The sequence below is a fragment of the Neolamprologus brichardi genome, chromosome 9, assembly GCF_056152115.1.
Source record: "Neolamprologus brichardi isolate AB-2024 chromosome 9, ASM5615211v1, whole genome shotgun sequence".
NCBI lineage: Eukaryota > Metazoa > Chordata > Actinopteri > Cichliformes > Cichlidae > Neolamprologus > Neolamprologus brichardi.
In genome coordinates, this window is record NC_142112.1 from 32,675,838 (window position 1) to 32,702,467 (window position 26,630).

At 43.7% G+C, this 26,630-nt stretch overlaps 1 protein-coding gene across 1 annotated transcript in view; it reads left to right on the plus strand.

Moving 5' to 3' along the window:
• The first annotated feature begins 580 nt into the window (after positions 1-580).
• Positions 581-26,630, plus strand: part of LOC102797967 (cadherin-10-like) — a 79,083-nt gene continuing 53,033 nt past the window's right edge. The window contains exons 1-2 of the mRNA XM_087846307.1: positions 581-784; positions 26,140-26,537. Coding sequence (XP_087702433.1) covers positions 26,304-26,537 — 234 coding nt within the window. The 5' untranslated portion in view covers positions 581-784; positions 26,140-26,303. The remainder of the gene's footprint in view (positions 785-26,139; positions 26,538-26,630) is intronic.

A 26,630-nucleotide genomic window follows, 5' to 3' on the forward strand; every position in this document is an offset into this window, starting at 1 on the left:
AAGTGTATGGTGATTGTTGCAGCAGCATTATTCAGTTCATAGAGTTGATTCATAGCCATACTTTAAGTACATTTACATTTGCAGCTCTGTTGGACGCACAAAAGAAAATACATGCATATTATTGAATTTATCATAAGCATAGTAGCTGTAGGCTTAATAGGGACATATTAAGACACATGCTAATTTGCCCTGGCATGACACTTGAGTTCACACAGTTACTCACATTTAATTAGCTATTGTAATAAGCCGTGATCTGTGGTTTACACGGTTTTAAAGGAAGCAGCGAGCCTAACTGGATGCTTTCGCAAATATAAAGATTTATTGATTGACTCCCAACCCGCAGTCAACCTATGACTTTGCAGCTGTTAATCACGGGGATTATGCAGATGCACAAATAAAACATCAAGCTTATTAATAAACTTGAACGCGCTCGCCCCACCGGAGCTCCTAATCCCCCCCTTTCTGCCATCTTCCTTTTGTTTAGTTTTTTGTCGGAGTGTAGCACTGTTTTTTTCTTTCTTTCGTTCGTTCTTTCTTTCTTTCCTCCCCTTCTCCCTTTCTGCTGGGGACTTGTGAATGGCAGCCAATGGGAGGGTTGAGTCCCCTCAGCCTCTCAGCCTCCCTGACATCCACAGCGAGAAGTGATGCAGCGCGACTGAGACGCGCAGTTGAGGTGGAACAACGGGCAACAAAAAAGCTGCAGCGAACGGATACACACTTGGCTCCGACGTGCGCCTTCGACACCCCGGGAACATTTCCTCCCTAGAATAAACTTCATTATCAGGTGAGCTTTGCTTGCAACTTCTCTCCGCCGGTGGGAAATTGTCTCATTTGTGCCCGATTCGCCGCTCGAACAGTTACTTCTTGTCTTTGCGGCGCGCTGTATTGTCCGAGTCGGGGTTAATTTATATTGGAAAATGACCAAAGCGAATTAGTCGTGTCGCCTTTATAAGACGGTTTACTCTTGTATGGATTGTAATGAAATCGCAAGTGGGGCAAAAAAGAAAGAAAGAGAGAAAGAAAATCCATATTTGGAGGAGACTAATTAGTGGGGTAACTTCGGGCTTTGAATTGGAAATGAGTTTGAATCGAAGTTATTTGTATGCACGTCCAGAGCCTGCTCATTCAACTTATATCGGGGGTCAATCGGTGGCCAGTGGGTTCTTTAACTTTTCTGTTTCGTAAAAAGGCTCTGTGCGCAATTCTCATTCATTTCTGTGGATGTAGAAAGGAAGCGTGCTCCTCCCGGTACAGAGGTCCTCTGCGACGCATTTTCCCTTCTTTTTTGCCCTGTGATGCGATCATGCAGGCCTGGGCTCTCAACGCACCTTTGCCTTTTATTCTGTCGCGTATGAAACTTCACCCCAACCCAACCCCCCACCCCGACGCTCGCGTGAATCTATCTGTGAAGATTCCCTTTTTTTCCGCCCCTCTCCACCGATGATCGCGCTGAAGCCAGTGGCAAATCCACGGGATGCGAATCGATGCAGGTGGGACAGCATGCTCTGATAAAGGCGGATGACTGTCTATCTGCGGCCGCCTGCAGTCGCACTGTGATGCTCTGCTGCCTCTTCTTTTCTTTTTTTTTTTTTGCTCTGCTGTTAGGGATCAGCTCAAAGGCCTTGCTTTCTTTTCCTCTTTCTGGGGGAGGGCACTCCTGGAGTTGACTCAAGTTTTCTAAAAACAACATGTCCTCCAGCGTTATTGACAACAAGATGATATCAGTGATGTGGCTGTAAATATTTAATGGATTCGCTGAATAATGCAGGCAGGCTATAAAGGGATTAACTTGGCTGTTTTACTCCAAACTTGCAGGTATCGACAGGGTGATGGGGTAGAGGTGTGGTGAATCCAGCAGCCCCTGCACAATCCTGAAAATTGAATTCTGTGCTTGGAAAAGTTTCGCCATCCTTTCCTGTTTGTCTGCAGATTGCTCCATGTTAGTTATTGCTCTGGCTTAAAGTAAGCCTGAGGTAATATGCCTGAAGGCAGCCAAGAAGTTGTTTGGGGGAGTTGTCAAACTACCCGGGGAATATTCTGCAATAAGCACGCCTCTTCACACATGCTTTTAAAATTACAAACAAGAGCTCCTCTTATCCGAAGATAAGGGAGAAAAAGAAAGAAAAAAGCTTTACATCTGAAAATAGTGGGTTAACTTCGCTGCTTGCCTTTTTACAGGAACAACTTCCCACCTGTTTCTATATCGCACAAAGCAGCGTGGTGAAAGGAGATTGTCTTAACCAGAATAGCTTCTGTGGTCCAGGTTTTTCATTTGCTGGTTTGAAGTTTTGAGATGAAAGGGACAGAGTCGAATCTGTGGCTGATCAAAGTCAAGCAGAAAACATGGCAGGTACTGAATATTTAAAGGCTCTGCAAACAGAGTCTGCATGTGTGCATGTGTGTGGGGATCATACCGTACATCATGTATGTGTTTATCGCGCCGGCTGCGCTGGAGCTTCGCATGAAGACATTTTTAAGCGATATTGCTGAACTGGTTTGACAGGCGGAGGGGGGATAGACATATTCCAGCCATCAGCATTTTCTAAAGCAGAGCTCAGATTACAATAGACAGCCCCTCACATTTCATCTCCCTCTTCTCCCACATATATCTCTCCTCTGTGGGGCATGTGCAGCAGCTCAGGGGCTATTCCAAAAAGCTCCAGTCTCACTCTGCCGGCCGGCTCCTGTCTGTCCCTGTGAGCGCTGACGTCACCGGATGGTGGGTTTACCCGATGGCCAGACGACGATGACCGGTGACCCGAGCTGATTACATTATTTGTGCTCCAGATGGGCAGCATCATTTTGATGTGTCCTGCTCGTAATATTGAACGGTTCTAGCCCTCTCTGCAGTGGCATCTGGAGCTAATAAAATCACATCCCAGCGGTCTGTGCTGAAGCACCCTCCGATCCCCTATGGTGATCTCTGCGGCCCTCTTTTCCTCTCCTGTGAGCGTGTTTGGATACTTGTGGGCATTTGTTGAGCCTGCGCACGGCGAGTGGCTCTAATGTGTGTGTGTCCGTCTGTGTGTGTGTGCCTCGCTTACGAATGTTTGAAGTCAGAGGCAGAGAGCACCCCTGGGCATTGTAGTTCAGTAGATGCACCTTGATTGTTTGAGTGCATTAGTCACGGTCTGTATGATGTGATAATAAATCATGACGTTGTTTGTTCTGCGAGTGCTCCGGGATTCCTCCTAAGATTTTCTTGTGCCAAATATTTATCTGGAGTTGCTTCTTTCAGTGCCAGCCAACTAGGTCTCTCTGTTTTTCTTCTCTTTTTCTCTTCCTTTCAAATCTGAAGTCCCACCCACCCCCTTCCACTAAATACGTGACGCTGTCTTTTATTTCTCCAGGCTTCTTGTGACCATTAGAGCAAATTTTCTGCTGCCACAATGGCGACTTCTTAACTTGCTCCTTTACTAATGAGACAGATTCCCTTCAGAGACGCCTATTTATGGAGCCGTCAGATCCGTAATTGCATGGAAACCAAAATAAGACGAGACGCGCGTTTCTCACCCACAGACTCGCAGAGAAGGCAGGGATTTGTGACGTCTGCTTCTGGTTATTAGATTCGTATTGTCAGGGTCCGCCCTCACCTTGCCTCTGAAGGTCAACCTGAGTCTCAGAGTGAATTTGCTATGACTAAAAAAGACACAAGAATTAGATGGGATACAGTTAAGCCACGCGAAGGCTGCTTCTCGACAGGTTTCAGCTGAAGGGATTTGCGAGCTGGACGATGGCCAGGAGGGTTGAACATCCCCATAGAGTCTGTATAAATCCCTCTGAAAAAGGCCTATTCTCCACTCTGTGTGCTGAGAAGATAAATCCACACAGATCTGACAATTTATACCTCACTTAACAATGACTAATTATCACTTCCTGCTTCGTGTAGGAGAACACCAATTACACAGAAATATACTCCTAAATCTGTTTTCAAAGTGGTTGGACAGAGATGTGTTATGTGTATGTGTGTGTGTAATGTAATGCACATTGCTGGATGAAGCTGATAGTAAAGAGCGCATGAACTTGTGATAAAAGACGAGTGCAGCTTTTTACAGTATGGCACAGTAGGACGGATGTGACTATGAAATCACTTAGATTCGTGTCTTTGGGGTGGGAGACGGAGTAAATCACTGCCAATGTTGAATAACGCAGTCTGCCAACAGTTTTTTCATTTTTTTCCTTTTTTTTTGGTCCCTCTTCCCCCTCAAACTGTGGCTTGGCTCCACAGCTTTTCTAATTATGAAGTGGCTGAGAGATAGCTTCACAGCTCCGACACTATGTGGTGGTTGAGCTAACCGAATGGCAATCTAACTGAATTACCAACAAAGCCTGACAGACTTGTGGAGTTTAGCGAACGTATTTTGCAAAAGTAACATCCTCACCTTCCTGTTCAGCCACGAAATGTAGACACAGATGCACAGGCGCAGGCTCACACACATATGGAAAGAGGCGCGCACACACACACAAGCACAAATGCTAGCAAACAAACACAGTACAAAGAGCGAAGGTGTACAGTTCTCCGCACGCTTCTCAGCACAATTTAACAAGATATATTAGTCACCCAGGAGGCAGCAGAAAGCCCGGCATCCACAGTGTGCAGCAGACTGCAGTCTGACAGTGGGAGATAGTGATTTACAACAAAGCCCCGTAGACCATGGCACAATTTCAGAGTTGCGGAAATGACACTGGTAAAGCAGGGGCATGAAAGTCTATCCACCAGCCACGTCTCATTTCTTACACCATTTGCCCTGGGATGGGGAGGGTGGAGAACGACGGGGCAGATGACAAATCCACTATTGTAGGTACCACACAATGAGTCGAGCCCAGGAGTTGAATTCTTTCCTGGATGTCATCGAAAATATGAGCGGAAACTGGATGGAGCCCACCTTCAAGGACACTGAACATTCCTTGGTTCTTAAATTTGAGGTGAAATCGATTTTTTGACCCAGCGAGCATACCGTTAGACTGCGGATTGGATTTTGAATTAAATCTCTATATCCAGTATGTGGGTGGGTGGGGGTGGAAAACAATAATCATCTAATAGTGGAAATCACAGATCCAGATCACTATCAAAATCTAATCAACCCTTCTCAGGCTTGAGGCTGATCTCTCTGGCAAATTTCATGGAAATTTGTTCGTGGGGGTTTCAGACACCACGCTGCCATACAGATTAAGTGACAGAGGTGAAACTGTAGCTTCCTAGAGAGGTGAAAATTCGCCCACACATTTAAACCCCAAAATGAGTGCTATTTAGTCAAAATTATATCTTGAGAGGATCTTGCGTTCTGCAATTACTAAAAACTATGTCATTTAAGAAAACTTGGTTAATCACAAGTAATTGTTCCATCCTTGGATGAATTCTTAGATTCTGTAATCTAGCTCCTTTGTATGTATAATATTTAATTTTAAAAAAGCCATCATGTAGGTAACATCTTGTATGATGTGTGTGTTTCAGCGCTGCCTTTGAGGTACCTGGCTCAGGAGCGAGAGTGCGAGTGAGTGCAGTAGACAGATCGTGTCCGCAGGTCCTGCCTTTCCCTTCTAGTTGGATTCCTGTCTGAGCAAAGCCCAGAGGCTTAACTCTGACTGCAGTAAGAGGACTGAGGAACGCTAAACACTGTCTGGGGGAAGGCTGCTGAACATGACAGCTAGTTAATAAGTGTATGGAAGACGAGCTTGGAGGGGTGGAAGGGGTGGGTGGAGAGGGGCAAAATTGTCTGTCTGACTTTTGAGACTTTTGTGAAAGCAAAGGGAGGAAGAGGGGAGGATTGGTCAGGAGGTGGGTGGGTTGGGGGGGTGGGAGTTGGTAATATTGACTGTTGGATGACGAGAGGGTAATAGGAGATCAGAGAGTCCAGCCACAGGACAAGGAGCATTAGCGCCTGACTGGAGTACAATGAAGACAGAGGAGGCAGTGAAGGGAAAGGGTCGAGTGGTGGATGAAATAAGGGAGAGTTGTAAAAGAGGGAAGTGCAGAGAGGTATGGTGAGAGAAGGCAATAATGATGCTTACTTTACCCCTGCAAGGCAGCAGCAGCGAGAGCTGTCAGCTTCAGGCAACGCTGGCTGGTGGGACGCTGTTGGGATGCCTTGGTATGTTAACCCCCCCGACACCACTGACAGTACGTGATAGATCGCGGCTGCGTAATTACGCGTATGTGTCTGTTTGCGAGAGAGGGCGATGCCGAGGTTGTTTGTGGGCCTTCGTGCGTGCGTGTGCATATCGAGGTGTGTCTTTGTATGACTTTTAGCGTGTCAATTTTTCTTGGCAGCGGCGAAAGCAGAATGATGTGATTTTCCCCTTTAACAGCCTCCAGGAGTAATGATCCAGGTTATTGCAGATGACGTGTAACACCTCAACCCAGCGGGCATTGGCGCAGTAAAACCTGTCCTTATAGGTTAGGCTTCAGGGATGCTGTTGTCTTGGTGGCAGCACTGAGCGCACAATTCCTCTGTCTCCCAAACCTGTCACCTTCACATGGGCCCCTCCTTCTGTGGATAATGGTCTCCTGTCTATGTTGTGAATGATATCTGGACTCCATTGTGCGCCTGTTTCCTTCGCTGTGCTATTGTCCTGCAGAATGCCTTCGTGAGGTTTGTTTTTTTTCTTCTTCTTTTTCTTCCCGGAGAGCTACAATGTGCAGGCTGTATTCTGAGGTGCTGTAAATGAACAGGCAAACACATCAGCAAAGGTCCTATTTACTTTCAGTCTCAGGAGTGAAAAAGAGAGGTTTCTGCCATTGTTCTCCTACCTCTCAAAACATTAGGATGGTTCATTGTGAGCGAGAGAAATAGAAAGACCTCCGCACAAGCTACCTGTCGAATCAAAGTGTGTGCGCCGCCGTGGGACTGTATATTCCTCGGGGAAGGACACAATAGCAGCTTTCTGCTGCAACATGGGACACACCAATAACAGAACGCTGCTGTTTCAAGCTAAATAATACCCCGAGCGTCCCTCAGACATAAGGGGGAAACCTGTCCCCTTTGAGAAAAGGTCATTGTTTAAGACCCCCAGCAGCTGAACACTGTGCTCTGACATGAATAACTGACAAACAGATGTGTCACAGGCGCCCAATTACTGTTTGACGCCGCTGTCCGTCAAAGACAAATGGGCCAGGACCTGCCAGAGGACTTTCACGTTGCTGGAGCAGCCTTAGAGTCCAGCCTTGTGCTGGAAGAGCTTTAAGCGCTCTGCAATAATTGAGTTTGATCTAATGGGAGGCAATGCCAAACGTGGGTTATTGTTCGCCCGAGGACAATGCAACAGAGTTGAATTCATTGTTGGGAAAGATGCCGGGGGAATTTCTTTGAAATGGAAAAATTGCATTAAACATTCCATTTGTATTAATTATATTGTGCCTCTCATTAACATTGGCGCTGTTAGGAGCAGGAGCAGCAGAACCGCCGGTGGTATTGGGCTTAAAGCGGCACTCGGAGCAATAATATTAGAGGCAACCATCCATGCCTCAGGCACGCCGAAGCTGGCTGTGATGTCACTGACTGAATGAATATAGCTTTACTCTGAAGCATTGTGTCTGGACCTTTGGTCCTACGAGACATCAGTCATTCAAGTTACTCACCACTAGATTCAATTAATCATAGCCTTAATTCAATCCGATGGTCAGGCCTCCCAGCTGTAAGCCTTTAAGTGGGTTTTAAGAGAGCCGGAGCCTGCTGGTGTACGGTCCTCCGTGCTTGAGTTGATGGGCTGCCTGCCTACCAGGGATATAGTGACACTCCAGAGGTCAAGGGTTAGACTCACAAAGGCAGGTGGAGTGGTTACTTAGGTCTGGCGTTCACTAGAGTGAATGTGCAAACAAGAGTACCTAAGCACACATTGGTGTGCTTGAGCTAATGTGCAAAAAAGTGGATATGATACCTTGAGCTACCGGTTCATCAGCCTTTGCACACAAACATGAGGCAGCAGGTGCGTGCACACACACACATGCGCACACACACAGAGTACAATGTCAGAACTCGACCTACAGTAGCAGAAGCAGACACTTGTGAAATGCAGTGCGGATCTCCTCAGTCTCATAAATAATGGACGTCGGTGAAGCATCTGTCAACTTTTCTGTCAACTCTGTTCCAGATGGGAGTCAGACAGGCCAGGCCGGAGCAGCGTGTTACATACACAGAACAAACCTCCATCCAGGGTGCCTCCTGCACAGGCGCCCTGTTTACATCAGCACACTGACACCCGCGCTCACCTACATGCCTCAGCCTATCCGCTGATTGTTTAGGTCCTGCACCCAGCTTCCTTCGCCGTCTCTTTCTTGACACACACGCACTCACAAATTCAATCACGGCAAGAAAAAGAGCAAGTGTGCTCTGAAGACCTCCCCTTGGTTCAATAAATAAAACTTTTTTTAAAAAAGCCATACTGCTCTCTATCTAAATACACACATATCCCCCGAAGGCTCTTCGAGTAAACGCATCAGTAGCACCTCCTCACTTGGTGGCAGGGAAGCAGTAAACACACGCCTCCAATGACCTACGTGTTTGTTGACTTAAATATGGCAGCGCTCACGTAACATTAAACACTCGCTGTGAGTTCCTTCCAGACGTAGCCGCAGAGCTCTGCGTCCGCTAAGTCACACTTCCTTGGCATCTGGCTCGGAGATACCGGGGTGTGTTGTCCACGGGCAAGCGGCCAGGAAGGGGACAAGCGAGCAAGCTCGGGATTTGCGCGCTGGAACAAGTTTCGGCAGCGACTTGGGCTCTGCCTCGCTTCCCTTCCCCCTGGCAGCTGGGGCGGGAGGATGAGTGGGTCGGGTGCTGCCGGGTGGCGGTTACTGTACGGTTGCTTTATGGACTAAAGCACTGTCTTCCCGGCCTTGTCGTAATAGAGGATTCAGCTCATAAAGCAGCATCATGATTTGCAATAAGCAGAGTTAGGGGAGAGTAATGAAGGTGTAAATCAACTGAGCTGTGTTTTTTCTTCTTCTTCTACTTCTTTTAATCTGACGTTGGCAGTCTCTCTCTCCCTCTCGCTTTATTCCATGCTGCCCGCTCCCTCCTCCTGCTTCTTCCTCCTTTTCTCTCTCTCCCTTCGCAGTAATGGAAAGCCTGGCACTCTGTAATAAAGCAGAGTGAGCAGCAGTATTAGTAAACAGTCGCCGCACTCATTCAGCCAAGTCCAACTCCTTTATTTTGTGTGTGCGAAGTATTTCATAGCCCCGTATGGTGTTAAGGTTGTGGGCGTGGGGGCTTAATGAATGAGGATGGAATGAAGAGTATTTAATTCCAGTCTGGGAGAGGGAGGGACTATTAAGGCTTCCTCATAAGAAAGCCTTTGTTTTCATTTTTTCCACAGAAGTTCTGAACCAAGAAAAGAAAAGCCTTCATTTTTTTCAGCTGCACTGGGAATGTGGATGCAAATGTGCCGCACAGAAGCTTTGCAAAGAGGAAGAGGACCACACAGCCATCAGCGAGGCACCAGGGCTCGCCTCGCTCGCTGCCCTTTCCCCAAATAAAGACGTCGTCAGAATTTTGAAATGGAAGTCGGATTGGAAGCAATCATCAAAAGAGAGGGTCCAGTACTCCCCAAGTTAAAATGCCTGGCTGGGAATCATGTTAAAATTTCCATTCCTCGCTCCAAATCGATCGTATGGGTCCCTGCTCTCCAATATCCATGGTCACCTTTGCTATAAAGTAGGGTATTACTTCTTTAATGCAGTGGAGTTTTATTCTGTGACCAGTGAGGAGAGGAAGGAAAAGAAATGTATCCACTGACCTCAAACACAAAGAAATGATGGCTGGGGATAATGAAAGAAAGTAGCTTGAGTTTTATGTACACCGTACGTGTATATATGTGAGCAATGCTTGAAGTCCACGAGACATTGGCTTGAGTTATTTTCCCCGTCTGCCTGTTTAACGCCGGCTAGCCTCCGCGGACACGCTAATGCAGTATTGATTGTTTATCTGTAATAACACCATGCTGTTGCTGCTTGGGTGACAACAGACGAGGGAAGGGAGGAGGTGCTGCGGGTGGTAAGGTGGTGATAGATAACGCACTATACCCTCTTTTGACTGGTGGCTGGTGATTGTGAATCTGGGGTAAAACGAGGTGCCTGAACATATCCTATCTGGCAATAGTCCAGGTGTGAAATGGGAAATAGAAACTGGGGTGAAAACGTCAGTGCAATGTGGCCGCTGCTCGATAAGGCTGTCTCCTGTCTCTGAATAATTCAATCTCCTGCTCTGACCATTCTGGTAACTTCCCAATGCCAATGCCGGCCGTCCACCCACTCTCTGCCCCTAGGCCCCGGAGCCCATATGGCCAGCTACAGTGTCTCTCGGTGACCTATGGCCGGGCCTGTTGTTGAGCCAACCCCTTCCCCCCCCTTGAGCTCGGTAATTACAAATAAGCTGGAAGTCACACCAGCCACGGAAAAGGTGAGTGTGATTAAAGATGTGTGTACAGCAAAGTTCAAGGGGTGCTCTGCTGGCAGGCCTGCATATTGAAGCGTGGGCCTCGGCAGCGCCGGGGAATCAAACGCTAACTCGGATCAATCGGGCTTCTTTGTTCATTAGAGTCATCCATTCCCGGGAGTGGAATTGAAAAGAAAAAACAAAAAAAAAACAAGCCATCTCAGCGCTCATTTTAGTGATGAGGCCGCCGTCCCTCAGGGGTAACGAGCAGAGGTAAATAAACATGAGCAACAGTTAAGGTCAGAGGAGATCATGGCCGTCTGTTCTGCATCTGAGACGACGCCTGAATCTTTTTGACGTGGTCGGATTGAAAGACCCTTATTTACCAGCCGGATCTGTTCAAAAAGGAGAAGGCAGCAAATACCCTCCTTTCATTTCTTAAGGAGCATTGCTACCAAAATATGTATTTATATGCGCCATTTAAATTCAGAAGCCTTCACAAAGTCTGCGGCTTATTCTTGAGTGGTATTCATACAATTTATACTGTTTTCATTTGTGGTGCTTTTTTCTATCCCAAGGCTAGGCTGATATCCTTGCAGGAGTCTTGCCCGTGACAAATGGCTTTCTTGACACTCGGCTGCCTCGCTGGTTTTAGTCGGGTGCGGTTTGAGAGGAATTTTGTCCAATTTACGAAGAGTCAAAAGCCATGCATGTCTCTAGCTTGTGAACATGTGTAAAGCCTCAACTGTTAATAATACAAAAACAGGTGCTCCTAACTGTCTCTGTGTGATTTTTATGGTGGGCTTCTGTGGGAAGGTCATTACTCTTACTCAAAGGGGGGGACACATTTTCTCTGTGCAGCCTTTTATTGGGGTCATATTTTAAGTTGTTGATGTCTTTGTTTTAGCTCCATGTATTATTTAGGGTTTTGTGACGATTGTGTTTGTAGCTGCCTTGCTGCTGACCTGCTGTTACAGTCAATATACGGCTGAATGGAAATGTGCTTCCACGTCGCTCCCTTTCGTGTAATTGTCACAACAGGGAGGCTGAGACGAACGTGGGAACACAACTCCTCCACTGATTTTCAATTCACTGCACCGAGTTTGACCTTTGTGTAGCCCAATCAATGCATCTGCTTCATGAGACGTACCAGCATTTAAAAGCAATTGCTCCGTCTTAATCTAATATCTTGGAAGGCTAGTATTATAACGGAGGATAAACAATGTCATTGATACAGAAATAACAGCCTTTTAATTGCCTGGTTTACTGTGAATATTATCCCTACACCTATGCATGCTCTCTGGCCTTTTGGCCTCCAGACTGTGCAAGGCTAAATGTACAGAAAAGCCAGACTCTTGCGCTTGACTTCACATGAGCCATGCAAACACTTGGGAAGCAAACACTGATTTGCATAGAGACGGAGGCTCCCATAACCACCAGTGTATTACCACAAAGGCCACAGTGGGAAATGCAGGAAGCCGGCAGACCCTCCATTGAGCCTCATCCCTCCTCCCGTCCCTAACCCCCCTCTGCCATTGTCAGTCCTTCAGAAGAGGGCTGTGTTAGACCACACGGCCGCTGGTGACAAAACATGTGCTCCGGTGAACACATAGGAAAGCAAACAACTCAGGCTGTCTCATCTGCTAACGTGTCACAGGATGAATGCCATTAAGCTATTATTTCTTTGCTCTTTATGCACGAGGACATCTCATGCCCATTTGTTCTGTAGAGGACAACCACATCTGTTTGCCACCAGGGTACTAGACATTATTAATCTTTTCACGAGGACATTTAGCAAAATCAGGCCTCCATTTATTAGCCCCTAGCACAGAACTGAAGAACTGGCGAGGGGAGATAATGATTTTAAGCTCCCATTTAGTCAATTAATTCTCGGAATGTGGAATCAGAAGCTGCTCGCTCAAATGTGAGAGTCTCTGTTGTTTATGATGTCATAGTCTGAAATCGTATTTTTTCAGGGCTTAAAGTAATTATTTGGACCTAGATCTGTCACACACTCATGCCACCTTAATACAGTAATGCTTAACTAGAGTAGTTGTTTGATCTAAGCAGTAGAGACAAACAAAATAGTCAGGTGTATAGTTAGTTAACAGCCAATAAGTGAAGCTCACTAAAAGTATAGATAACATCTGAACAGCCAGTAGTTTGGAAGTGCTTTGAACTGTTTATAAAAAGGTTATTTATAAAACTATTTCAGAGGTATGCTTATAATAATAATAATAATAATAATAATAATAATAATAGTAATAATACAAAGAAGAGGAAGCTTTATGACCTTGTTTAAAAAAAGCGCTATATAAATAAAGTGCTTCTCAGAGAGAAACTGCAGAATGATAAAATATAAAAAAATCCAAGAACAGTAATTAAATAGCAAATAGCAAATAAATAGCAAATAAATAAACAAATAAGCCAAAATGTCAATGTCACCCATTCAACTTTCATGAAAACATTTCTAAAGTTTTCTAAAAGTATTAATACACATTGTTTATGTATTAACTAAGAATCAATGCAAATATTTTAAAAGTTTGTTAAAAATATGAATAAAATGTTAAATGATCTAACTAAAAATGATCAAATTAAAAATGTGGATACAAATTAAAACTTTGTAACTGTTAAAAATATATAAGTAAAGCTGTAAATAAAAGGTTTGAAATCAGTAACTAGAGATATGGCTTGCAGTCAAAAATGTTCATAAACAGCATCGACAGTAAAAAAAAAAGATTTGCCTTAAACATACATTATTTTTAATGGCCACCAGGGGGTGACAACTGCTGTTATCTTCTATAGCAGCGGTCCCCAACCTTTTTTGCGCCACGGGCCGGTTTGTGCTCGACAGTATTTTCATGGACCGGCCTTTAAGGTGTCGCGGATAAATACAACAAAATAAAACTAGTACCGGTACCGAAAAAAAGAAGATTTATTCATAACACACATGAAAAGACCAAGGAAAACTGAGAACGATAAAAACGATAACAAAATAACGCTGAAAACCGATAAAAACCCTGAAAACTATACATTTCACACCTGAGCCTCAACTCTCGCGGCCCGGTACCAAACGACTCACGGACCGGTACCGGTCCGAGGCACGGGGGTTGGGGACTGCTGTTCTATAGAACTATATGGATTGTTTACCAAGCCTCTACATGGCTTTCCAATCATATATAAGTGTTTGACAGACAAAGTGTTTCATGGTGAGTTTACGAGTTTCAACGACATAAAAGTAGCTACTTTTAGTCTGTCAATCATAAGCAGTTGAAACAAGTACTTAACAATAGAATAGAATAGAACAGAATAGAATAATCCTTTAATTGTCCCACAGTATGGCTGGTCATTGAAATTTCATAAAAAGTAAATTCATCTTAAAATTGTTAATGTTAAAAAAGTAATTGATGAATAAAATTGTTTGGTAAAACACACATAATGGGTAAGTGGTTGAAGCTGTTTGCTAACATGTTTGCTAACATGTTTGCTAACATGTTTGCTAACATGTTTGCTAACATGTTTGCTAAATGTAAGTAAGCAGTGGACAAATGGCTGAGGTAGTCAGGCAGTATTTATGAGTAAATGTTATGACAGCTTGCTAAGAACTGTAACTGATTAAAGGATAAGCTGAATTTAATCACTAAGCGTAAATACTTAGCTTAGAGTAATCCAGTAAAATGGACTCAAATTAGCTGATTTGAACCTGAGGGGAGTATGAAAAGGTTCATCTGAAAGGACTCAGTGGGATAAACGAAAGTTTGGGAATCACTTCATCTCCCACTAGGGGAAGGAACTGAGAGGATACTCTTCTGCTGCTCTGTCACTTGCCATAAACACTGTTGTAAGTTCAAAGGTGCCCATCTCTGTTTTTGTGACGACAGGAAGAAGGAATAGGGAGTGAGCTGAAAGACCAAGCAGTGTGTGGAGAGCTGGCAACCCACAATTTAGTCCAGACTGAAGAGACATATAAAATCAAGTGTGCTGGAGGAATGGTTACTTCAGGAGCCCTCTGTGGGTTTTAAACTGGGCCACTCCAGCTTTGGTTGTGAGAGCCTCGGTCTGAGTGATGCGGGCTCTGCTGAATGATGGCACAGTGGAAATAACTAGAAAAACAGGCAAAATAGCTCTCATTGACTTGGCCCAGATTGTATGATTTATATGGGTTATTTGGTATGCATTTGGGCAGCGAGGCAAGGTAATGTGTTTGCAGTGAGCTCTGGAGCGGTGCACTGGGATGAATGTTGTGGTCTCCCCCTATCTGTGTGTGCATGTGTGTGTGTGACAGGGATAGTATGAGCTAATTTGTTTCGATTACTGTCGTCCATTCAAAAGCACAGCCTCACATCCCCGACACGTATGATCCGGAAATTGGTTAATCACATAGTCTACAATTTGTCGGATTCACACGCAGAGCATCCCATTTCTTTCTAAATATTTCCTCAGATATGTTATTAGTCTGTGGATAAACATCTAATAACATCCTTTCCCTGAGAATATATCGGTAGGGGTAATTGTTGGTAGCACATCTTTGCTGAAAACTTAATGTGCTATTTAGAAGCAGATAGGGGACTTAGAGCAACTTTAACTAAATCTTGGTGCTATTCCAATGTTGCAGGTTGAATCCTAATTTCGACTAGAGGACTCTGGTGTTTTGCAGGCGTTCAGCGAGGAATTTCAGTTCAGCTTTGCATTCTGATTTGACGGGGGATTTTCAGCTGTTGATTCTGCAGCGTTTTAAGATGATGATTTTGGCCTCCTCAATCTGTGGAGATTTTTTTAAATATATATTTTCTTTTGTGGTAATATCCCCCATCTGTCTGAAATCTCCTTTTAGTGTTCAATTTCCTTGCATTAATCTGCGAGGCAGTGGGCACGTCTGTACATCAGATTGGAGTGGGGTGAAGTTATTTTCAAGACAATGTGACAGTGTGTCTAGACAGAGTTTCTTAGCTAAACAAAAGATCAATATATATTGACAGGGTTGTGAACACATTGCTTTTTCTCCCCTCTTGGTTTCCATTTTGCTGCAAAAACGGGAAAAGGGAGCAAAAGTTCACCCAGATGCTCCGTTTTTTTTTTTTCATAATTGGCTTCAGGGAAGTCGGTTGTGAACCACTAACTCACATGGGCAATAAGACAAATGGAGACTCCCACATTTGGGTCGAGTGTTTCCCTATTCACGCTTGCAATTTAGGCTGTAGGTTTCTCCAGCGAGCGGAATAACATGGATTGTGACATCCGCTCCGAGTTGGACTTAACAAACCGAGACTGAGATGAAGCAAGGACGAGGAAACGGGGAGGCCAAAGAGAACAACCTGCTGCTGACACCTCCTCACATTAGCAGCCTTATAAGGGCCTCCTCTGTGGATTGTAACATGACCAGGTTACCTGTGGCACCAGTTCCCAACCCTCCTCCTCCTCCTTTCCGTCTCCCTTGCTCAGCCACTCGGCTGACATTCTCCTCTCTCACTTTTAATTGCACCCCCGGGGTTTTTTCTGGGTTGCTGTGCAAGTCTTCGGCTCAACGGGCGCGATAGGGTGCTTTGCCGTGTCGCTCATATCCCTCGTTAGGGAAAAATAAAAAAAACAAGAAGAGAAGAGAAGGTGGGAGAAGTAGAGGAGGAGTAATCTACTCTAGATTAGGCTAAAATGCCACCCAGGCCCACTGTTTGTAACAGCCCATGTTCACAGAAAAGGCCATTAGCTGGCCAGATCCAATATGTATTGATGAATGCATTTGTGCAGCTCACGTTGTCCCTGTCTCTATCCTCACGGTTCTGTGTTCGATAAACCCGATAGATGCATTTAATAACTAATTGCTCTGATTCAAAATGTTATCCCAGGCAATTCTTTGAGCGTAGAATCATGGGGCATTCTAAAATTGGCAGCAGACACATTAATCTTGCTTACCCAGCACCCACCACAAAGCACAAGTCTTATTGCTCTATGGTGACTCCACACAATCTGTGACAGGCAATTTAAAGCAATTTACTTTTTTCATTTTTTCATCAAGCATTTTTTTTTTAATGCAATTAAATGGCACATGATATGAAGTGAAGACGGGGCAGGCGAGGCAGCCAGTGTGTGTGTGTGTGTGCAAGGAGGGAGAAAATAAAGGCAGCCTTGTGCTTGTTGTAAACACTGCCTCTTAACTGGGAGAATATAATTATGGTGTCATGTTCTATTACACACCTTCATTATGACGATGGTGCTCCCTGAGAAAGCAAACAGGGAAAGACGAGACCTCTGTTTCAAAATTCACCTACAGCAACGGGCGTTCGAGGGAGATGGCTCGAACAAGAGCAGACTCATTTTTATTCTTCGGTTACACGTTTTTGCTCCGGTTCTTCTTTCTTTAACAGAAAATTAGGGTTAATTACGGCTTGTGTTTAGCCTGTAGTCCTCCACCATAATTTCTCCGTTTTCTCAGTTTTAATTACATTGTACTCACCGTAAGTGTGATCTAGAAACACAGAGGAAGTAGCAGAACCTTTAGATGAACTTTATTTGGATTTAAAATCCTAAACTGCATAATAATGGTGCAGCATCGCTAATTGGTTTTGTTTGTTTTGTTTGTGGCGTTCTGGCCACTGCCATGTTGTTTTTCTGCACACAGAAGTGACCACAGTCTATGCATATTGTCTATGGTCATGTCCAAATTCATGGGCTGCATCCTCCTGAGGACCCGGCCTTCGCGGTCTACGTGGGCCGGGTAGGCCAGAAGTAAACGGCTGGGGAAATTGGACGGTCTAGCCTTCTGATTTGCGTCACCGCTGTCTCGGTGGAGTTTAGTACTCAGCCGTCTGCTCCTTGCTATCTAAAATATAACAGGACACTGGCGTAAATTCTCGATCGTCTCACACTTCTTTTTATTCAGTTTTCTGTTTGACGTTTAGTCAGCTGTGTAAAAACCAAGGAGGAACCCACCCGGGGATTAATAAAGTTTTATTTTATCTAATCTAATCGAATAACTTTAATCTCAGCCAAACTGATTTACTCACGAACAAATAAAACACTGAAAAAGGCCCAACAATAACATTTTTAGGTTGTCTAAGTGACTTATATATTGCGTTTAACCCGAGTAGCGAAACTCCGCGGTGATCTGAAAATGATGTAGTTGTGTCGTTCTCGGCGGCTTCAGTGACCCTCGAGCTCTCGGCGAGCTATCGAGCTGGTGGGTAACAGACGTCTCCGAAAACGTCGAAGCACTTTTGCAAATATGCGATATCTTGATAAACCGAGCAGATATTTGATGTTTACACAGCTACTTTCTCGCCTGAAAATATGTTAAAAGTTTCTTTTGTGACCCAGAATGATTAGTAAGAGTAATTTTAAAGCTTAGTAGCGGCCGCCATTGTTGGAAACTGGAGTTTGGCTGGGCCGTGCTATGAATTCTGGGATATGGTAGGCCACGAAGGACACACCCGACCCATCCTTCAAATTCGGGGAAAAGGAGGACGCATTTGTCGGCTGCATTCGGAGGAGTCTACGTATTTGGACAGCCTTCGGCGCGTCGCTGTGACGTAATCGGTCTACAAATGCGGCCTCAGGAGGATGCAGCCCATGAATTTGGACACAACCTATGTATGCCTTTTATCTGGATGTATGCATAGACCAAATGAGTGCATGGCACAAACATAAATACCTGCTATTTAGTTCTAAGTAAAACACAAATAGGATACTTCAATGTGGATTTCTTGAATGTATAATTATTACTGGTAGAGAAAGTTGTATTATTTATCTAGTAATTGCATCAAGTATGCTTAATGGAATAGCAGACAGCTAGCTAAAACAGGAGCCTGTCCATCAAAGTGGCCACACCACAATAATCCATGATTTGGTCTCAGTGCAGTTAAAATAGGAAGATTAACCAAAAACTATTGTTGTTACAAATCGGGAACTTCGCCATAGATACTAAAATCACTTTTGTACCATACATAAATATATTTAGCTCTTTGATATTTATACAACAGTTTGGCAGTTTTTCAGTTAAGCTGAGTTTTGGCACCAGTGACCTCAATTTTGAGCATCAGAGGCTGCTGCTTAAGTCACAAAGGCCTGCGCCCTCAGCAACCACCGGCCGAGAGTGACCTAGCTGGTTGGCAAGCCATCGCCGACAGCTGCTGGGTGCAATTGGTTGCAGAGAGGTATGCAGCACTGCACCAAAACCGTCCTTGCAATTGCTTTGATCACCAGCAGATTCCCACCGGTGCCTATAGTTTGCACAGACCGTGTTGTTGCGTCTCCAAACACTCACCATCTACTCATGCAGTAATAAAAGTGTGAAAAGTGAGTAAAAGTTGCACTTTTTGAAACATGTTGGTTGCAGCGGTGAGGCACAAATTTTACTTTGCAGATGAACGTTCTTCATTTTACGTTTGGATCATCCTTTTTTATGTTTCGCTACCACTTGACGAGTAGTTGGCGAGCGGTTGCACGCAAAAAACTGTAACCATAGCAATCATAAGGCGGTTTTTGATGCAGCACCCAGCAGCGCACTGGAATCACTTTCCAGCCAGTAATGGCCTGTGGTTCCCATGGGGTCTCCGACTGCGCTGTTGGCCTGTTTGAGAGGCGTTAGGTAAACACACAAAATGTGAACACCCAAGTTTTGTTATTTATAGTATAATACAGTCAGTCTGCATTCTGTGATGGATGCAGTAGATCCTTGGAGTGATATCTTTCTCTCTTCTTCTTTGTTTTTTCTGCCAACTAAGTTGACCTCAGTTGGGTTTGGTGTATCTAGTTTAAGTTTTGCGTTCTCTTGATCTCTCAGACTTCTTTAACAAAGGCAAATACAAATGATGTATTTTAGTACTGAAAATAAGATCCAAGTTGAAAGAAACCAGAAATTCCCATAAATCTCCTTTCTTTCTTTCAACGTCAGCCTCATAGAGTATAAATGTAAAGAGGCAAGCATTTTTGTCGTAGCCACTGGGCGCCACGTGGCACCGCAGCATTCTTAACCAGCCGTGACATTTTTTGACGTAGCAAAAATCAAGCTTTAGCTGACTTACTCCGTCGTGGTCCCTTGTCAAGAGAATTATCAGAGCAGGGGACTGTACAATATGGCTTCTAGGGTATGACAAATGTGGTCATGGGGCGAGCGCTCCTTAGGGACAGTGGAGCCCTCTATGTAGTGAAAGCATTAGCTTTCCACAGTGACATTATGAAGAAATCCATTGAAAAGGCCGGCTTCCCAGTGCTGAGGGACTGGAGGTAGAAAGCTTCATGAGTCCACCCCAGAGACAGGCTGGTATTTCCAACCATGCTGAAGCCTACAGCAAATCAATAGCACAAAGTCCCACATGCTCCTCTCCAGCGTCAATTAAGTAAATTCATAAAGTCGAGAGAGCAGGGAGTTGGGGGAGGGAAATGAAAAAGGGAAAAAACTAGAGAGAGAGCAGGGGAAAAAAATCATCCAGTCATCTTACAAATTTGGATAGGAAACAGAGCGTCTGGCCTGTGAGTTGCAGTAGAAAGCGGAGGGTGGTGGTCTGAGAGACTATTTCTCTACGGGCATTATTAAGAAGCCTGACAGTCCATCTCACTTTCACCTGCCTCCATCAGCGCACGCACTGTTGACCTGGAAGTCTCCCCCCCACCCTCCCCACCCCGTGCTGAGCCAGGCAGAGGACACATGCAAAGTGACTGGCTTTCAGCGAAAAAGCCCAGCGATAATGCATATCAGCTTAGGCCTATGCAAGCAAAGCAGGCATACGCCGGGGGATGGGGATGGAGATGTGAGAGGGGGGAGGAGGGGGGGACTGCTATAAACTGCAACGCATGAGGGAAAAGAGAAAGAGGGGACCTAACCCCCAGTTTCAATTTGCCTCATAAGGGGAAAACAGGGCATGCCTTGGCTGCCTCTAGAAGACAGGTAGCGTAATGGATGGGCCAGTCTCCTAGCCTGACTGCTGACGCTGCTCTGACAGGACGTTTCTACCTCTCCTTCACTCTCCACCCCTTTTGCCCCTTAGTGTTGTCACAGTAAGTACCTGATATCCAACTTTAGGCACGTGTGTCCTGCATGCAGAAGTTCGGCGTCTCATCTAGGCGACATAAACAAACACTCGGTTTGACATTTGTTTAACAGATCACAGAATCTGGTTTTCTCTGAAGTCGTGCCACAATGCAGTCCACAAGACACGCCATCATTCACGCTTGTGAATACAAAGAACAAATAAACAGCAGCAGCTCTACTGATATTTTTCTTTTGTCATAAACAACTTAACACTTGTGAAACTGAAGAGATGGTTAGTTTTTAAGACCAGTCTGATCAGTCCTCTTTTGAAATGTGTACAAAAGGTAACTTATTCCTTAAAAGGACAATGGAAACTCATCAGCATGTCGTTTTAGGCAAGGCAAGGCAAGTTTATTTGTATAGCACAATTCAACAACAAGGTGATTCAAAGTGCTTTACAGAGACATTAGAAACAAAAACAAATAAAAAGCGTGATTTAAAATTGATTAAAACAAGCAAACAAACTAACTAATTAACAAACAAACAAACAAACAAACAAAACAGTATATAAAATCAAAACAGATAAAATCAGAACAGTAGATAAAATCAGTAGTTAAAGTGTAAGTTTTGAGTGCGGATTTGGTGCTTTATTCAAATGCAGCTGAGAACAGGTGAGTCTTCAACCTGGATTTAAATAAACTGAGTGTTTCAGCTGATCGGAGGCTTTCTGGGAGTTTGTTCCAGAAATAAGGAGCATAAAAGCTGAATGCGGCTTCTCCGTGTCTGGATTCTGACTCTGGGAACTGATAAGAGACCAGATCCAGATGACCTGAGGGATCTGGAAGGTTCATACTTAGAACCTTTAATAAGGTTCTAGTATATATCAAGTTAAATATGGGTACTGTTTCTTACATATGGATTCTCATATTCAAGAAACTTGGATGCAAGTCTAAACTAAATATCTCTACGTTTTGGCCTTTAAATTAAATACAATACTGTGCAAAAGTCTTGAGTCACCCAAATGTCTTTGCAAGTTGCCTCGTTTTTTAAAGTTGTGTTGACCAGTAGTTCTCAAGGCTTTCTGAAGACAATCACCTCTTCCTTGCAAATCACCATTTACAGTGTTTTTTGTGTTTGTTAAGGACTGTTGTGTCAACACATAACAGGCAACTTACCAAAGAACCAATTTGAAATTGTATTTTTGTTATTAGCAGCCTGTGGCGAGGACACATAATTTTTTCCCTTTTCTTTACTTCAATTTATGAAAAATGCAAAAGAAAACACAGTTTGACTTGCATACAATAGTATTTTTATACCAGCAAGGTGATTTGCAGAAGACCAATTAGCTAAAAACTTGGTATATCTCAGCATGGTGTCCTTAAATTACTAAACAAGTGGCGAACAAAAGAAGAAGCGGCATAAAAGAGAAACTTGAACAATATGAGGAATGCCAAATTACACCAGAGCTAGACTTAAAATCAGCAGCAATAGAACAGTAAGAGTCTGCAGTAAAACACGCTGGAGGCTTTGTTATGGTTGGGCTTCATTTTGTAAACTGATGGAACGATGAAGACAAAAAAGTACCAACAGATGTTGATCCACCATGTAATACCATCTGGAAAGCATCTGATTGGCAACAGCTTTGTTTTTTAGACCAATCAGTCATGGATTGGCCTCCTCAGAGCCCAAAATCATCATCACAGAGGATGGAACAAAAACCAGGCAAGATTCAAAGAAGAGCTCAGAAGAAGCCTGGGCAACTATTGTATTATTGTGTATATACCAAATATTCAAGGATTGTACAAATTCTTTTTGCCTTATATGTTTCAATAAATTACTATTAACACATCTATTTCTCATTTTCCTAGAAAGATATAATAATGAGGGGTGATTCAAGCCTTTTGCACAATATTGTACTTGTGTAAAAATATTGCACACCTACACATGTGTCTGAAAATCCTCTGGTTTTAGAAGTGCTACATGTAATATAAAGGTTTGGGCATAAAAATGTTTTAAAGCATTTAAACTATGTTTTTCATTAAAAACAATGTAAAGACAACATTTAACTAATTACCAACAACAGTAAAATTATTGGGTGTAAAATAGTAAAATCACATCTATTTCAGAAGTAAACGGGCTCACCACTGTGAAAGACTTATTAGCATTAATCTGGGGAAATTATCAACTATGCTGCATAACATTAGTAAGAGATTCAGAGAATTTCAAAAATCTCTTTGTGTCAATATGAATTGCTTTGAGTTTTGGATGCTGAGGCATTAACCAGCAGTCCAAACCCTAGCCTTAACTCTAACCCGTGGTAATCAGAAAACAGTCTTCCTCCAAGACACACATCAAACAAATCATATTTCTTTTAGAAAATAATCAGTTTTGCTTTTCTGTAAAACATTGGGTTTGGGTAGTACTAGAGTCTTAAACCTCTGAAGCTTGAAATGCTGTTGCCCAATGTAAAAAGATACAAAAAAAGATGTATACACACATTTCTATCTGTGATATACAATGAAGTGCATGCTTCCCAGTCAGTATCCTGTTTTACATTTTGCACGGCATCTCAACATTTGTCAAAACAAGGTTTCAGATAAACTTTGTGATGATCTCCAGCTCACCAGGAGACGCTTTTCTTTTCATTGAGTATGTAAGGAAGGCAAACAAAAGCATGCTGCAGCATTGTTAATAAAAACAGTTCAGTCGACAAGCATCTTTACATGACGTCGGAGTCTGTGCCCTGGCTGATCTCTGGGATCGGCTTGTAGGAGTGAAAGTAAATAAGACATTCAAACTGTCTTCGTGAACCTCTGCCAATGCAGCAGACATTGCCAAATAAGCTGAAAACACACAATTGCATCAAACTCTCCATTATGTTTTGAGCCGAATCTTTTTCACCGCAAACAGCTTGACAGACTGGCACAGTGGAGAAATATGCAGCCGCTACAAAGACACACAACCAACATCAAAATCTCTGTACAAAAGTTGCTGCAAAGCTGTCCCAGTCGATGTAGTGCGGCATCTGTTTTGTATGAATCTCAGCGGTTGTTTGATGTGTGGGTTTTTTTTCTTCTTTATTTCTGCAGCATCAGATTTTAAACTAAACTTAAGCTGTTGTATCTACAGCAAAAACCTCTGGTATTGTAACAGCACAACACTACCGGCTCTGCTCCCATCAGCCGACACCTTTCCTCTCCTCGCTCTTCTCTCGCTCCATTTCTCTCACTCCCTTCAGTCTGTCTGGCTGCACTTCTGCATGCAGGTCAGGATACTTAATTCATGTCCAGAGACATCGTTTCCTCATTCTCTGATATAGTCTGCGCAGGGAAGCTGACCAAACCTGCCTTACACCGGGGCTACACTGCCCCTCTCCCCAGGCCCCTCATCCCTCTGCTCCCACCTTCTGAGAGCGCGCGATATGGAGGAACGTTGCAGACGCTCCCCAGCGGACCCTCTGATAACCCTCCTACCAAACCTCATCGGAGGAACATTGGCGGCCTGGATATCGCCCAGCCGCTGAGGAATAATGAGAACAAAAGCATAATACATGGCCTTCTTTCTCTTTTTACCTTCTGCTCCTCCTCCACCTCCGTCCTGTTGCTGTTCTTCTTGTTCCGTTTCCCTCGTACGTTTGCCAGTGTTCACTGGCCTTTGGAGGACAGCGGACAGAAAAAGAGAATGGGTGGGAGCGCAGATATTCTGCCGCCCACGTAAGGGCCATTCTGTATGGTTTGCAAACAGTCATTTTGTTCAGTATCTTTACCCTGATCTTAAGGTAATAAACGGGCCTCGACATTGCCCGGGGTCTCCATTGGCATTCTGCTGGGTCAGATAAAGTGTGCAGAAGCAGATTGCTTAAAAAGATAGAACGGGCCGCTCCACATACAGCCGTGTACTCTATTAGATGTTGATTCAGAGGCTTAATTCAGATAAAGCTCTACAAATGCTGTACAAGATGTAAGCCTATACGTTGATGTGCAAACATACTAATCTTAAATTTATCGTGTTAGGCAGCACTCAGCCTGTCAATCAGACGACTGACATTCAGCATATAGAAATGTGAGCGTGTCTGCCCTTCGCATTCCTGTTATCATCAGCTTTTCCTGTATTTGATTTTCACGAAATCTTTTGACGTGAGCATTTTGATTTCAACGTGTAACGTTTGATATGGGAAGAAAAAATAAGGGTGATGTAGCTTTTTCTGGGTCACCTAGTTGGTTTTTAAATAATCCCAAAGTGATGCATTTAGATTGTTTCACTTCTATTATTCACAGAATGTAAAAAATGTTGAAATTATAATGATATACAACGTTTCCTAAACAATGCCCGGGGCATTTATTTATCTAAGCTGCACAGGCCAGCATTGCTATATTTGCAGCAGCCTTGTATTAGAGGCCAAATATTATTTGCAAGTCCTTCTGTTTGATTCGAATAAGTGATCATGTTAACTCAACAAAGCCTTGCCCTGATATGTTTACATTTGCTCTTAATGGGTCACTGCCTTTAGCAAGCAATGACAAATGGATGATGATTTTCATTATTATTATTATTAAGTTTTTTATGTAAATTCTTTTCTCCTAAAATGAAAATGCAAACCAGTTACCCGCTGCACTCATGTTGTCACAGCTTCGCTAATGCAACATGAAAATCAAGCATTGCATGACCAAATTAACTGTGAATATAATGCTGCAGTCACACTAGGGAAAACACTAGTTGGAGACTGCAGCACAACCCAAATTACTGCAGCTCTGTGCAATGGACTTGAAATATCTTTCCTTTGAAATAGTTGTTTAGTAGGTTTGCAGCTGCACACGGTCAGTTGCCACCTCAGAGCATCAAGACAGAAAAGAAATGGCAGCACAATGGAATCGGTCTGTGACGAGAAAGGGGTCAAGTTGGTAATTACATACAAACTTTCATAATACAGCAATTAATTGTGATAGAATTCAGAAAAATGCAAACCCGTTGCTGTCTGCATGCATGAAGTTATTTGTTGTCTTGGGTTTGAGCTCTTGATAGCAGTTCTCTTGGAGCTCTGACGATGCACCTGACTTGGAAAACTTTGTGCAGCCGTTTTAATGATCAAAAAGTCCAAGCATTGGACTGCCTCCAAAATAACAAGTAATCTTCATCTTTTGTTGTTTTTTTTTTTATAGGTTTGTCTCTGTGAAACTTTTTCAGCCTTTTATTTATTTTTGTTTTTCATTTGGAGTACAGCTTGTTCTTGTTCATATCAACCACACCCTTGGCGATTAACTGTCGAGACTACCGATGTTTATTTTAAGAAATGTGGTAAAGCACAGAGAAACTGCCAATCTTCACATTTGAGAAGCTGAACCTTGCTGAAGGTTTGGCTCATTACAAAATCTACAACTAATTAATTTCAGTTCACCTGCGAACGCAAACGAAAGCTCCCAGCAGCAGTAAACCACCTGTAGCGCGCAGGTTTTTTCCTGCTGATCAGTTCCATCTGGAGGGAAAGCGAAAGATCACTGAAGCGATTCAGCGGTGAGAAGTGAAGGGAAATGTAAAGGCGAGGATGTCTTTTGCATTTATAATATAAATTCCTTCTTTTCCTTATGTTTAAGATTGAGGTTTTGTGGCTATAAAATGACTTCACAGATCGTCATATCAGTAGATTCTTAAGAAGTGTTTAAAGATATATGTTTATTATTGTGCACTGAAGACTAAGCTGGTGTTAACGACAGGTTATGAAACAACACCAGAGCTTGTGCAGTAACAAATTACTTCCTCTCCTCCCAATATTGACACTCTGCTTTGTCTTTGTAAATGTTCTAGATGCTGGTTGCCGCCCAATGTGAGTCTGAGGAGCCTTTCCTGCTTCAGTAGATTACAGCATGAGAACTGATCCGATACTCTGACCGAAAACAAACACAAAAAAAAACCCTGGACACAGACCACTGAGGAGTGGAAAGAAAACAGAAGGCTGTGGTGGCGTGGCCATGGATAGAAGGAAAGTTTGCATATTTATGGTGCTGTGGGCCATGGTCCACCTCAGCTCTCCAGGTCAAGGGCTCAGGGCCTTGAGAAGGACTACAGGGGGGCGGAGGGGGTCAGGACTGACAGGACAGGATGCCAACGGAGTGCCACTGAGACGCTCTAAGCGAGGTTGGATGTGGAACCAGTTCTTTTTGTTGGAGGAGTACACCGGGACCGATAAGCAGTACGTCGGAAAGGTAGTACAAGGCTCAACTTTCTTTCCTTTTTCTTTGTCAGATGCAGCAGAGCATCTGCACTACAGGCAGATGCAAACTGCAGCTGCTCTGTTA